This window comes from Manihot esculenta, chromosome 9, assembly GCF_001659605.2.
Source record: "Manihot esculenta cultivar AM560-2 chromosome 9, M.esculenta_v8, whole genome shotgun sequence".
In the NCBI taxonomy this organism is placed as follows: domain Eukaryota; kingdom Viridiplantae; phylum Streptophyta; class Magnoliopsida; order Malpighiales; family Euphorbiaceae; genus Manihot; species Manihot esculenta.
This window is the reverse complement of record NC_035169.2, coordinates 37,293,107-37,308,420: the sequence shown is the minus strand read 5'-3', so window position 1 is coordinate 37,308,420 and position 15,314 is coordinate 37,293,107. Positions and strand designations below refer to the sequence as shown.

The 15,314-nt window shown below is 36.4% G+C and overlaps 1 protein-coding gene and 1 pseudogene across 1 annotated transcript; both read right to left on the bottom strand.

Moving 5' to 3' along the window:
• Nucleotides 1-3,007: 3,007 nt before the first annotated feature.
• LOC110623102 lies at nt 3,008-5,180 on the bottom strand. The gene has a single exon (XM_021767986.2). The coding sequence runs from the start codon at nt 5,127-5,129 to the stop codon at nt 3,117-3,119; it is 2,013 nt and encodes a 670-aa protein (XP_021623678.1). The 5' UTR covers nt 5,130-5,180; the 3' UTR covers nt 3,008-3,116.
• Nucleotides 5,181-5,429: 249 nt separating this feature from the next.
• LOC110623634 lies at nt 5,430-7,937 on the bottom strand (annotated as a pseudogene).
• Between the last annotated feature and the right edge of the window lie 7,377 nt (nt 7,938-15,314).

The following is a 15,314-nucleotide window of genomic DNA, read 5'->3' as shown; positions in this document are numbered from 1 at the left end:
GTTTTTAATAATTACAAATGGAGCTTATCATTAATTTGGATATTGGATATTGAGATTTTCGCTTAAATCTAATATATTATTTTTATATTTGATTATATATAAAATTAATATAATATAATAATAGTATAAAATAAATCATAAACATATAAAAATAAAGGCACATGCTAAAAATTTAATTAGATAAGAAATTTTTTGTAAGGAAAAACCCAACTCCTATTACAAATGAATTTAATAAAAAAAAAATAAAAATACATGGTAAGAATTGATTAGATGATTCTCAATTACATAAAAAAAAATTAAATACTTCAAATCTCAATTTTTTGTTAAAATTTATCCTCCCAACCAATAAGATGAGATTTCATAAAAATTTATTATTAAAAAAATATTATATATTAAATTTTTATTACGTATATTCTTTTATTTATTAATTTAAATGTCAGGTTACCGTAAATATAATTACTCGCGAATAATTTCATTTCAGTCATATTAATAATATAATATTTTATTAAAATTTGAAAATATAAAAAAGAGTTTGGAAAACCTTAGCTAAAAATTTAATTATTGGATATCAAGAAATGGGTAGATAATCATGCTTCATAAGGATAGTGATTGCTTTCAATACGGTGCGAGATTGATGCATTCAATTGCTCCGATTGAGTGTCACAAAAAATCAATAAGGAAATCATCCTTGGCTTTTTCTTTTTCACTTCCACGTGTAAATTTATATTTTCCATTTTTAATTTCATTTTTTTTTAAAAGAAAAGGGAAATGGAAATGGAAAGAGATTAATGTTGCAAAAAGATATTTATCCATTGAAAACAAGCCACAGTACCTGGCAGAGGTTTAAATTATTGTATCCGTTAAGAGGTGAATTAGGTATAAATTAATCGGAATTAAAATATACATCCACAATTACGTAAATTATAAGAAAACACTCTCATATATGTTATTTACTGAATTCAGAGAAGTGGAAAGAATTAGATGTTTGTCTTCATGTGGTAAATGGCAATGCTACCACACATTGCATGTTCTAATTCCTTTTTGAACATCCTGTCGTTTTCTCAATGTCTCTTCTTCACTTGCAATTTCTTTTTTTATTTTTATTTTTTAAATCGTGGAAAACGTGAAGCTGCTCGGAGAATGAAAGAATAAAAAAAGAAAAAAGAAAAAAATGGTTGCTTTAATTTACAACTGCAGAATTCCGTCTTCAGTCTGCAACACAATTGGAGTAGTCAAGATCAACCTTATTCATCTAAATTACACTCAAAAGATTTTCACAACCCCTTGAGTTTCTACAACTTCAACTACTCAATTATCATGGATGAAGGGCACTTTCATTTTACCTTACTATTAATTTTACTAGTTAACAGCAACCATTAATATCAGTTATCCGATTACAATCCGCTATTACTTATATCTACCAATTAAACTAAACAGATTTTTAACAGCTATCGGTGTTAATTGACTAAGTTAGCTGATGCAATAGCAAATTGCAAATGACTTTAATTTTGTAACATTTAAATTGTGGCAGATATTTGGTAATTTTTTTTATCGAATGGGTGTGAAAATGCTGTTAGGCATGAAAATTTCATCAGCTGCCTCAAATCACTAACCTGAACATCCCCGACCTATAAAGGGCTTAAGTGGATGTCCGAGTATAGTTGAGTTCATCCGATGGATTTTTCTTTATACTATAATATCTAAAGCTCAAATCAATTCCAGTAGAATAAGGGTGGGAATATTAAACAACTGCTAAGAGAACAAGGCAACATATCACATTACACAAGCTTACAGTGTGGAGATGGTTCATTTCGTTTTAAAAATTAATTATATATAAAAAAAAAGCAGCAGCCTTACAAATACTAATGCCATTTTCCATAACGTTGAGAGTTTTATACAACTGATAAAAGATTTAATTAAAGATGAGGAATTACTTGTTGCTAGTCTTGTTTCTTACAAGTTCTCTCAACTTATGTGTGATTAGTATCAATGGGCATTGATTTCCAGCAGCAACCACTCTGTTCTGCTGGTTGCTCTTCCACTTGTCAACCAAAACGACGAATGTTTCAATGTTTTTTGCCATCGTGTTTCTCCCCAATATTTAAGCAAAATCAAGACTGCGAACTCTCCCCCAATACGTTTTCTAAGTACAGCAGTGCAATCTGAATTACACAATTAACTTTTTTTTTTTTTTGAGAAACAAGAATTCATCAAAAGACAGAAAGGCGTCAGCATACAGAATGGAGTTGAATTATTCAGTGGCAGAGGGTATCCGAAAGGGAGATAGTTTTCCAGACAAAAAATTGTTTGCTAGGAAGTCGACAACTCTTTTGGCACTCTTATTGACTAAAGAAAACTGGATCCTCCGAAAGGAAAGTATTAAAAATCGAATAATTATACAATAGCTCTTAAAAAAATTTACCTTCGGAGTTCTGCCTCTAAACCCCTCCTTCCTATGGAGGGCTTCTGACTCTATATTTTTCAGCCAATTCAGTGTGTAATTAGATCTGCAACAGTGACAGAAGGGTTTAGAGGTGCAAAGTTGCACTGATTTCCCAAATTTGGAGCCTTGAAAGTTGGGAACTGCCGAGAAGAGATTTGCAGAGTCCATTCAAAAATGACAGAATAAGCAAAATAATACAATTTGCTTGGAGCTTCTTGCTTATAGCTCAACATATCTAAAAATGCAACACGGCAAACATATGCATTTTCTAAACATTTTTTCTAAAATACTTGATAAACTAATTCAATTTAAGGATCATTGTTAAAACAATATTCCAACTGACCCATAGCATTAGAAGATGCATTACTCGGTAAGTACATAGTTCAGGCGTTTTCAGTGGCTTCCCATGCATGATTTACTCTTCATTTAAAATAATTTTTTTTTATAAAATTTCAATTCAATTTAACTTTTTTATACAATTTTTATTTAAAATAAAAAAATTTAAAATTTTTTAACTTTAAGAGAACAAGGCACCAAAACCTCATAGCAGAGGCTTACAGAAAATGAAGAAAGAGTCCATTTCATTTGGGGAAAAAAAAGAACAAACCAGCCTTTACAATACTGTTGCTTATATAACTAGCTCTCATTCAAGAGAAAAAGAAAGGGAATATGATCAATCCAGTACAGAAAGCTTTTGATATTCTTCCCCGGAGATGGCAGCTTCCATAATGGAAACAGGGTCTACAATACCATCTCCATCCAAGAACAGCTTCATCAAATTCTTTGAATAGCCACTCACCAGCGCCACCCCTTTTTCTCTTGCAGGTACTGGTGTAGCCTTCGAGTATCTCAAATTCCAAAACACAACTTCTGGGATCACTTTTTCATACCCTTTCTCTTTGAATTTCCTCTCTATCGCTTTATAGTCTGTTTCCCAAGGATTTGTTGATGCTTGATCAAACTCCATATCACTGAACACAAATACCCTCTTTATCATCTCATCCTCCTTCAATTTCCCATCAACAGCCACTTGCAGGATGAGATCAAACACCTTTTGGAAATCAGTGTTCATGCCCCATTCCATCCTTCTCACAAACTCTGTCTTCTCCATAAGACTATCTCCTTGGATTATTTGAAGAGTAGGACTTTCACTGAAAGTAATAACCTTCCCCTTCCACGGCTCCTCACTCAGTTCAGAAACTAACAAACCCAATGCTACAGATACCTCCATTGGTGTCCCATCCATGCTACCAGACACATCACAAATAGCCATACAGTTTTTCAACTTCCCTTTCTGGAGAAGATCATCCACCATTCTTTTCCATTGCAACTCTGCTACTTGCCCACCATCACCATCATTCAAAGCCATAATTATCTCATGAGGGAGCAAAGCGCCCGCTGCGATCTTGGCCTTCCCTGATTTGACATCCTCCAAATACTGGGAGAAACGCTCAGCATCATGTTTCAAAAACTTGTCCTTGTAAAATTTCATAGCCACAGAAGCAACCCGATTGTATGGAATATCACCCCATCTATTATGCCCAATATACACCTCTGGTAACTCCAAGGCCTTTCGAAGTGGCACCAGAACCTCCTTCCTCAACCGATCACGAATCCTGTATGCGTAATGTGCCTCTTCCACTCCTTCATATTCAGGGTAGGATTCTCTAGGGAATACCTTCCTCGCAATACTCTCACATAGCAAAGTTGATCGATCAAAGGAAGAGTCGATGGATGGGCACCATTTAGCAGCAAGGCTCACCTTTCTCACCCGCCCAGAATTGAGGTGCTCCATGTCGGTTTTCAGGCGCTCGGCGAAGAAACCTGAGACGCGCTCATATAGAAATCGGAAATCAGGGTCTCGGCTATATCTCTCAAAAACCTTTTTCGCCATGGCTACTTTCTTCTCTTTCCTGGCCACGCTTGCTTTCTCTTTCTCAATCTTATTCCTCTGCATAGCATTCGCGATCCTCATCTCTCTGGTCACGCTGGGCTGGGGTTGCCTTGATTGCTTAGAACGTTGACTTTTGATACGGCGTTGAAACGGACCTCGAAAGGTCGAACGCCTAAGGTTAAAACTTGTTCTTTTCCTTTTGCCTCCCATTTTTCTCTTCTTCCACTCTGTTTTCTGGATCTTCCTCACATCATATCCCTCCAGAAGACGGTAAAGAATCTCAGGCAAGTCCTTGAAGTAGCCAAAATCCGATAAAGATGAAACGTTACAAGCCAGAGTTTTGGGGTGGAATTGATGGAGCCAAATTGCGGCCGCATAATAGCCTTCTTTGTCAGATTTTCCGGTGCCACGAACACCCCTAAGGTTGCATATAAGCTTGAGGGTGGTCAAAGGGTTGTACTGCCAGGCATCGTGGAGCCTCTGCCTAATGAAATCAGGATGAGTATCGGGTACGACATGGAAGAAGAAATCAAGGCAAGGATTGCCCGATGAGAGAAATGTGGCGGAAGCATTCTCGGTGTAGCCCATCGGTGGAGATTGCGTAGGATCAATGGTGGTTTTGTTGAAATCGGCCACCATGAGATCCATGAAGGGATCAGTGACGCCATCTGTGGGTTGGGACAGGGGCGTTTTTGGTAGGAGAGTTGGATTATGGAGCTCTGGAGGACCGAGCAGAGATGTGGGTGCCATTCTTTTGACTAGGGTTTTGGCGATGGGACTTGCTAGTTTCATTTTGGTCTTATTTCAGTTTACAGTTACGTGGAAGCTTCATGTGCTTGGTGGCCAAGTTTTGTGATATTGGTTGGTTGACTATATAAACCGTCGGATATGGGTGGCGTAGACCTCACTGCCCCAACAGATCGAATTGTCCACAAGATGTCGGTTTAAAATTTGTTTTGATTTTAATTTATTCCCAAAGTAATTTTAATCAATTTTTTTTATTAATTGTTTAAAACTATCTTTGAGTATCTTAAAGATTTTAATAATATTAAATATTGTAGTAATATATTACTGTATCTTATTGCATATTTTAATTTTTATATACTTGGTATTTGATGAAATGGGATCAACCTTTTAGAGATAATCAGCAAATTATTCACATATTAATTCTTTATTAACTGAATCCATCAATTGCATATGTTCCTTACTTTTTTTAATAATTGAATATACTGCTTATTTTGAGACCCAATTGTCGTTTTCCTCTTTACTGGTGAAGGCTTTGCCAAGAATTCCCATTTCCAGGATTCTTTTCTTTTGTGCCAACAGCTTGAAATTAATATTAGCTATGCTCTTACAAGTACATTAACTTAGAGCCAGAGCCAGAGCCAGAGCCAGAGCCAGAGACAAAAGTTTTTAAAGGAAATTGTTTCTCAGCAGAATCATGGGCTATGGTGCTAGAATTGAAATGCACTCTTTCAACCGTTTAATTCTTTTACCCTCATTTTTTATATTGAATAAGGAAAATGAGGAAGCAACCAACAAGATTATGATCTTAAAAGGTTGTGATCAGTCCAGCACAGCTAGCTTTTGATACTCCTTCCTTGAGATGGCAGCTTCCATGATTGACAGAGGGTCTATAGCACCTTCTCCATCCAAGAACAGCTTCAGCAAATTCTTAGAATAACCACTCACCATGGCTACCCCTTTTTGAGTTGCATCTACTGGTGTAGCCCTTGACTCTCTCAAGTTCCAAAACACAACCTCTGGGACTACGTTTCCATACCCCTTCTCTCTAAACTTCCTCTCTATAACTTTATAATCTGTTTCGTAAGGTGCCGATGATGCTTTATCAAATTCCATGTCGCTGAAAACAAACACCCTCTTTATCATCTCTTCCTCTTTCAATTTCCCACTGACAGCCACTTGCAGGATTAGATCAAACACCTTTTGGAAATCAGCATTCGAGCTCTGTTTCATTCTTCTCACAAACTCTATTTTCTCCATAAGACTATCTCCTCTGACCATTTGAAGGGTAGGATTTTCACTGAAAGTGATCAACTTTCCCTTCCAGGGCTTCTCGCTAAGTTTAGAAACTAACATGCCCAATGCTATGGATGCCTCCACTGGTGTCCCATTCATGCTATTAGACACATCACAAATAGCCATACAGTTTTTTAATTTCTTTTTCTGTAAGTGATGGTCGCCTTTTATATTCTTCCATTGCAGCTCTGCCACTTGCCCACCATCATCATCATTCAAAGAGATAATTATCTCATGAGGAAGCAAAGCACCCGCAGCAATCTTCGCCCTCCCGGATTTCACATCCTTTAAATAACTGGAGAAGCGCTCTGCGTCATGTTTCAAGAACTTCTCCTTGTAAGATTTCATAGCAACAGAAGCAACTCGATTGTATGGAATCTCACCCCATTTGTTATGTCCAATGTACACCTCCGGTAACTCCAAAACCTTTCGAAGCGGCACCAAAACCTCCTTCCTGAACCGATCACGAATCCTATAAGCGTAATACGCCTCTTCGAGGCCTTTATATTCTGGGTAGGATTCTCTAGGGAATATCTTCCTTGCAATACTCTCACAGAGCAAAGTTGAACGATCAAAGGACGAGTCAATAGATGGGCACCACTTAGCAGCAAGGCTGATCTTAGTTATCTTCCCGGACTTCAGGTGCTCCATATCGGCTTTCAGGCACTCAGCGAAGAATTCCGAGATGCGTTCATACAAGAACCGGAAATCAGGGTCTCGGTTATATCTCTCATAAACTTTCTTGGCCATGGCTACTCTCTTCTCTTTCCTGGCCATTCTCGCTTTCTCTTTCTCAATCTTGTTCCTCTGCATAGCGTTCATGACCCTGATCTCTCTAGTCGCACTAGGCTTGGCTCGCCTTGAAGTCTTTCGATGTTGAAATGGTCCTCGAAATGTTGAATTCCTATTTTTACCTTTGTTTTTGCCTCCTCTCTTTCTCTGCTCCCACTCTGCTTTTTGATTCTTCCTCACATTCAAACCCTCTAAAAGACGGTAAAGAATCTCGGGCAAGTCTTTGAAGTAACCAAAATTGGCAATGGATGAAACATTGCAGGCCAGCGTTTTGGGGTGGAGCTGATGGAGCCAAATCGCCGCCGCATAGAACCCTTCTTTATCAGATTTGCCGGTGCCACGAACACCCCTTAAATTACATATGAGCTTGAGGGTGATCAAGGGGTTTGCCTGCCAGGCATTTTGGAGCCTCCTCCTAATGGAATCAGGTGGGGTATTGGGTACGACACGAACACCCCTTAAATTACATGTGAGCTTGGTTGAAATGGGCCACCATGAGATCCATGAAGGGATCACTAACGCCGTGTGTGGCATCGGTTCGTGGTGGTTTTGCATGTAGAGTTGGGTTGTGGAGCTCTGGAGGTCCGAGGAGAGATGGCGGTGCCATGTTTTCACTAGTGTTTTTTGATTTTACGTAATTGGCTTTGGCGGGTTGGACGTGGCGTTTGTGGCATGAAAACTACTTGTATAGAAGGAAAATATGCTTGGTCCCCAACTCTTTTTAATTCTTTTTAATTTTCAATTGTATTTCGTTTCTTAATTTCGCTCACCACTTTGTTTGTTTTTTTTTTTTTTTTAACGTTCCCCATTAGCAAAATTATAATACATAAAGTAACAGTAAAAAAATTAGTCTCGAAAAAATTATAATTCTTACAAGATTTAAGGAGGATTAGTAAAATTATATAACATATAGGCTGATAATATATTCAGAATTTTACTAACAGTTATCGAGATTTCTTGATAATATCAAAATAACATCACCATGGAAATGTTGGACCCATGATTAAAAAAAAAAAAAGAAAAATTATACAAAAATATAGAAAATTATAAACGCTTTGAATAATCAACTCTAGATCTGAGTTGTGAAGTATTGAAATTTAAAACTGAACAGTGAATGGTTTGGCCTTTCTCTTCGACTGTTGCCTCATGACGAATTTTCAATCACAATTCAAAGATGATAGGCAGGTTCCGAGCAACAAAAGAATCAAAGCTAATTTTTCATATCAATGTAATAGGGGACAATTACAGTAATGTTGATGTGTTCTTATGAAATTGATTAATTCATTCCTATAATTTTTTATATTCAAATGAAGTGTATCTTATTAACTTAGAGATTTTTTAAGTAAAAAAAAAAAAACAAATGGTGGGACCAACAAGACCATACTTTGTGCATTAAAAAATTAACTTTTTTGTTTTTTAATTGAGTATAAAATTTATAAAAAATAAACTAATTAATCTTTTTAAAATTATATGAAATATGAATAAAAATATCACCTTAATTTATGTTTATAACTCTAAGGTCTTACCTTCTGTCATTTAGTTAGATTTAATAATGAGTTCTATTATTTTAGCTCTCGAGCTGAATTATCAATATTTATCGGATATAAAAATTTTATAAAGGATTGGACAGAATAGTTTGTTGTTATCGAATCAAAGAAAGCTCGAAAATCAATTGTAACATCGACCTCTCCTAGATTAATTCTAATAGACCAAATCTGCCTTATTCGACTAACTTTTGTAAGGAAAAAATATAACGTTGAAAGGTGCATATTCATATTTAACCTATAGGATTGTCAGGAAGTTAGTACCTTTTGATTTTTTTTTCCTTTATGTTCTTCTTTTGTTATTTTAAGCTCTAATTAAAGTGATTTTTTCTTTTTAGCTTCCGGCGTGCCAATGGGTATCATCAAGCTCCCCAAGAACTTTACTTTGTCCAGGGAGAGTATGAATAAGAGTTTGCTCGCTTTCAAACCCAACAAGTATGTCGCTGATGTGACTCAGGAGGTTTCTAGGCCGCAGCTCCTGCATCATTAGCTCGCCCCTCTACTCATAACTCCACACCTTCTCTAGCTTTTATTCTGGTGTCGAGGGGTTCTCGTTCTGCAGCCTTCAGGACGTCAGTCCCACCTAAGGCACCAGCCTCTTCTAAGGCTCCACCCTCTCCAAAGGAAGTTCTCAAGGAGCCCATCATGGTTAGCTAGTTGGCGAATAGCAGCTCAGAGGAGGGCACCAGGTCTACTCCTTTGGACGCCCCTCCCATCAGAGCTGTGGGTGCCATTACCGTTGAGGGCAAGGTTGCTAAACACACTAGGACTTTAGAACCCTAAGGAATTCAATGACCAGAGTATCGTCGTGGAGCATTTGTACCCTCTGTGCATCTTCTGGGGATAAAGAGATGGTCATTGGAGTATGCTCAGTAACTTGCATCACCTCTACGATAGTTTCATTTTCATTTCTACCTCTCTTCTTCCCCCTCTAGCTCATACGACCTTCAGTCCCTCCTACAAACATATTAATCATTCCATTAGAGTCGTCATTTATTGGTGCTCCAATCTGCCTCCTCGACCTTTCCCCGGCTGCTCCTTGTTGTTGCCTCTACCCCTTTGGCTTCTTCACAAAATTCCGGAGATGGTCTTCCTTAATCATCCTTTTTATCTCATTTATTAGTTGATAGCAGTCGTTTATGTCATGGCCATGTGTTTTGTGGTATTGATAATATTTATCTGGATCCCTTTCCTCCGCTCTCATGGGATTAGGCCATTGTACAAAATCTTTATCCTGAACTGCTACAAGCACCTCGACTTTGGACACGTTCAAGGGAGTGACTTCGGCAGGGAGCCGGGGTTGGTAAGGTCTTTGTTCCTTTCTTTCCCATCTGTGTTTATTCAATACCTCCAGCCCTGATCCTGTCTCCTTTATGGCCTCTCTTGCCTCTAGTCCTATCCAACCCTTTTTCTTTCTCTTTCATCCCTGGCAAACCGGCTAGTTGTCAGAGCATCATCCTGCCTTATTTATTTCTCGACTCTCTTCATTAGCTCTGATAGGGTGGTAGGGGGCTTCTTGCACAACGACCCAATGAATTTCGAGGAGGTCGTGCCCTTTTGTATGGCCTCTACTGCTCTTCCCTCATCTAACTCGGGTTTCTACAAAGTTTCAGAGTTGAACCTGATAACATACTCTCTCAAAGATTCATTCCTCCTTTATCGGACGGTCTCTAAGTAGCTCATTTTTCTCTTCACAGGAACTCCGATAATGAATCTACCGATAAATGCATTGGCTAGGTCTATGAAATTCCTGATGCTCCCCGATTCCAGACTGTTAAATCATGCCCGGGCTGGTCCTGTTAAGGTGGTTTAAAAGACCTTACACATCAAGGCATCCAAATGAGTCTGCAACTCTATGAACGTTTTATAGTTCAAAACATACTTTCAGGGGTTTCCTGTCTCATCATAGGTTGCCAAGGTTGGCATTATGAACTTCTTCGATATTATTTTCTGCTGAATCTATTTAACAAATGGTGATGAGGTTGGCAACAGGAGACTATTGTTGTCTCGTGCCCCCAGCTTTGTCAATAGTTGCTCTTTCAATCTCTCTAACTTCTAATCTACATCAGGGTCTTCCCTTTTGGGCCTCTTCTCCAAGCGTTAGTTTCTTTCTAACTCTTCATTGTCCGACCTTTCTGCGGGCTCGGAAGAGTAGCTCTTGACCCTATCATTTTCAATGAGTTCCCTCACTATCGTACCTCTTATTTGGGTTGCTGGCTCATTTCTTCGACTCACTTCCCCTTCTCCATCTTTTGTCCTCCTACTTCTTTTTTGGGGGACTTCATAGTTCAATGTAGGTTGGGGCTCATTGAGATTGAGCGCTTTGGCTACGGGTGGTCTACTCAATGGGGTATTGAGCTCTTTCTGTTGTAATATCTAGCCTAGCCAGTAGGCAATATTTTGTAATTGGATAGCCATGTTGTGCAGTTATTGGTTAGATAGAGAAATTCGGGGTATGATCCCAGTTGAACTTGGTGAAGGGTTAAGCAATATGGGTGGCTGATTTACTAGGGCTGTTGGACTAGAGAATGAGAACTGCAGACCTTCCTGAGTCGAGCTCGGGTCGTTTGGGGTGATTCCTATATGATTTTCGCTATTATTGATCATGTGGATCTTAATGGGTGAATGAAAATGAAAAGATCTTTTTTGCTCCCACAAACATCGTCAATTGATGTCTGAGATCTAAGAATGGGTCTACGCTCATAGTATATTTTGGTAAGTTTGGCCTCTATTTTCCTTTACCTATCCTTTTATTCCCTTTCTCTTTTGTTGTTTAGTGATGTGTAACCGCCTTCATGTACCCGTACCCTCTGCCACAGTACGTACAGACGTACAATGTCCTTTTCTCTTTCGTCAGATGACTATTTAATTTTCTTTACGCCACTGAACATGATCCTGGGTGTTATGGGTCTATTTAATCACGAGGAGTAATGGGTATTCGGGGCAAGGATCCTTAAAACGAATCTAAGTCCCACTCAGTTTATTCAGATTGGCCTTAATCCCATACAAGATTTAAGGCTGCGCATTGTGCCCTCTTAAAACTTAGGCCCAATTTTTCTAGTTTGGACTTCGTCAGGACCTGAGTGTTTGGGGCCCGGCCGTCATCAAGATCAATCTTTATTTCTTTTAATTAATTATTAAAGAAAATAGTTTTGATCCTTGTCTTCTCTAATACATATATCAGTCTTGTTGATAAACTGATTCCTAGAACCTCAAAAATTATGTTTAGGGGTGAGTATTCGGTCGGTTAAATTTAAAATCGAACCGAACTGAATAAATCAAAAATCAAAATTTTAGTATTTATAAAAATCAAATCGAACTGATTTTGGTCAGAAATCGAATCAAACCAATCTGATTCGGTTCGATTTGGTTTGATTTGATCGGTTTCGATTTTTAATAAATTTTTTATTTTTTATACTTTATTTTTAGTATTTTAAAATTTAATTAAAATATTTTAATTTTAATATAATTTAATTTCTCTATATTATTAAAAATAACATATTATTATCACTAGTTCGATTCGGTTCGGTTTTTTTTTTTCTGATCAAAATCGAATTAAACCAAAATTTCTGAAATTAAAAACTAAACAAAACTGAATTGAATTAAAAAACATCTTTGTAAACAGATTGCACCAAATTCGTATTTCTATTTATCAAGAAAGGGCCGGTAAAGATACAATTGGGCCAAGAAAATCAAGTATACAAGCTGGACCTTATATTACTGGGAAAATCCAGATGGCTATTGGGCTGGACATTATGACAAACACTTTGTACAAGTGAAAATAAAGCAAGGAAAAGATGACCCACCAACAGCAGGAAATGAGATGAAATGAAGAATCCAATTTCAATGGACCATAAAACACTGCACATCCACTTGTTTTACTTGGTTCAGAAATTTAGTACTGAACAAAAAGGAAGTGTTAAAACCATGTGAAATCACATTGCACTTCTTTTAAAGCAATAATTTAGGGAGATGGGGCCATAAATAATGGAATAGGATTCGGCGTTTGCTGTTTGAATGAAGAATCTGGAGGACATTTAAAAAATAGTTGTGTTTGCGTGATGGGCCGAAGCTGCAGAACACGGCAGGCTGCCGTGGCCCTCCAATTATAGTTGCTACCTTAAATCTCCCCACTTTAAAGCTATTCCTCCCCCAGAAGATATATGGGAGGATGCAGCCAGCTGGGGCAACATTTCTGCTACTGCTCTTCTTCATTCTTTGCTTTCTTTTTCTTTAAATTTCACTTAATAGAAAGGGTCATGATTTGTTACAATTACATGTCTAATCCTTGTGAGTAAGCTCTATTCATTACTAAATTATAAATTTATTATTTATAATGGAAATCATGTTTGAGATACATATATATAGTTGAATGCTCATTTGAATCTCCAACAAAATAAAAAGGAAAAGAGTTAATAGGAAAAAGAAAAATGCTTTTATAATCATAGTAATAGGTGAATGATATGGATTATTGAACAGTAAACTGAGCTTCCTCAGTTCTTATTAGCAGAAGCATTTCATTACTAAGTTGTATATTGTGGTTTACCACAAAAGGAAAATCCTTATTTTAGACTTCTAGTTCAGCAACTGTTGACCCCCACTTCCACTTTCTGTAATAAAATGGAAAAAACAATCCATGGATGAACAAACCCTATTTGAGGTAAAAATAAATATGCCATAGTTTAACAAGAACAAAGGATTAAATGTATTGATAAATTAACCACTTAAATTTTTGAAGTTCGGTAGTGAGAGTGCAGCTGAGAAATACTGTAGAAAAAGAAAAGATGCAAAGTGGAAGAAAGACACAACAACACAAGGATACTGAAACAGACAAACAAATTCAGATTCCCTACGCACAACCCTTTTGTATATATATATATATATATATATATATAACCCTTTGACCAATTGATTAAACAGAAAAGAAAAGTTTTCTTTATATCGGTGACTGACTTGTAGTAGAGGTAGAGCTCCAATCTCCATGTGTGTTGTATATAGTGCACTCTTTAAGCCTTCACTGCTTAGATTCCTTTCTGTGAATGCAAAAGCAAAGTAAAAAAGAAAGAAAGAAAGAAAGGTTTGTTTGTTTTGTCCACAGTCCCTAGCTATGAGCTATGTATCCATGGCGTGGACCATCTTCCTCTTTTGTACTAACCCAGACTCAGAGCATCTCTGAAACTCGAATCTTTTAGGACGAATGCTCTCACCTTTCTCACACCCAACAACTGTACCATTGTCTTGCCTTTTTGCATGCAACCACCTCCCTTTTTCTTACTTTGTATTTCGAGCTTCATATTCTCTCTTTTTTGGATTTATTTTTTTTACTCTTTCATTTCATTTGATTGACTTCATGAAATGATAGGAAATTAAATATAAATAAAAACCTGAATTTGATCACCAGAAACATCATTTTGTACGTTTCTCATGATTTTTTTTAAAAAACTTTTCATAAGATTAAAAAAAAAATGAATCTCATAAATATTTAAACTAATTAAGACTATAATTACATTAAACTACTTAGCTAAGAACGTGGCAATAATTGATTTACTTCTGACTTCTCATCAGCATGCCAAAGCCAAAATACTATTATTTTAACGAAATTGAAAATGCAATCATGATGTCTCTTTTATAAGTTAGAGTAATAATTATATAGTTGTTGACCAAAACAAAAGCATGTATATATAGGTGATCCTTCAAGATTTCACCCATTAATTCGGTCTAATCAAAACCCATTTTATACGGCGGAATGAATTTCAATCTATCAAAATAATAATTTCTTAATGTAAAGTAATTAAAATGCTATTAATTGTATGCTTTTATTCAATAAAAATTACCATATATATCCCTTTATTTGTATTTCTTAAATGATAGCACAAAATGATATTTGCATCTTCATAAAAATCATTTACCAATAAATTCTGGAGGCAGTCATAAAATACAGTCCTTTTTTTCATTTAAATGAAGTAGATACAGATAAAATAATAAATTTTATTTAGTTTTTTAAATATTTATCCATTATTAATTGTGGTTTAGTTTGGTTTTAATTATTTATGTTCATGAATTCATTCAGATTTACTTTTTTTAAATTCTTTAAAATAATATTTTAAAAATAAAAAGAATTAAATTTTCATTCTGATGAATTCATGAATTAATATGTCAATAAACATGAATTTAAAAAACTATTAATGAAAGAAGAAAAAGGCAACAAAACTCATTGCTGATTTGATTCCAGGAATTGAAGAACCTAGCTATAAACACCTGTGATACACAAAAATAAATAAAGAAAGCGCAATTTGCGAGCAAATAATGGAGTTTGTTTAATTAATCAATTCTTAGCAGCCACTCTAAGAGCATGAATTGTGTTATCTTAAAAAATGTAAGGGAAAAAAAAAAAAAAAAGAGAAGAAATGCTACACGTCCCAATCATTACCAAATATTATTCTCTCTTGTGCATTGACCTTACCATTGGCACTCTCGCCCCTTGGCTCGGCGGCTTCAATGGCGCCCTTAAGAAACCAGAAGACAAAGGTAACAGCTAGAAGAAGAAATAGAATAGGCTAAATGAAAAAAAAAAAAAAAAAGTGGTGGAGAACCAAAGATG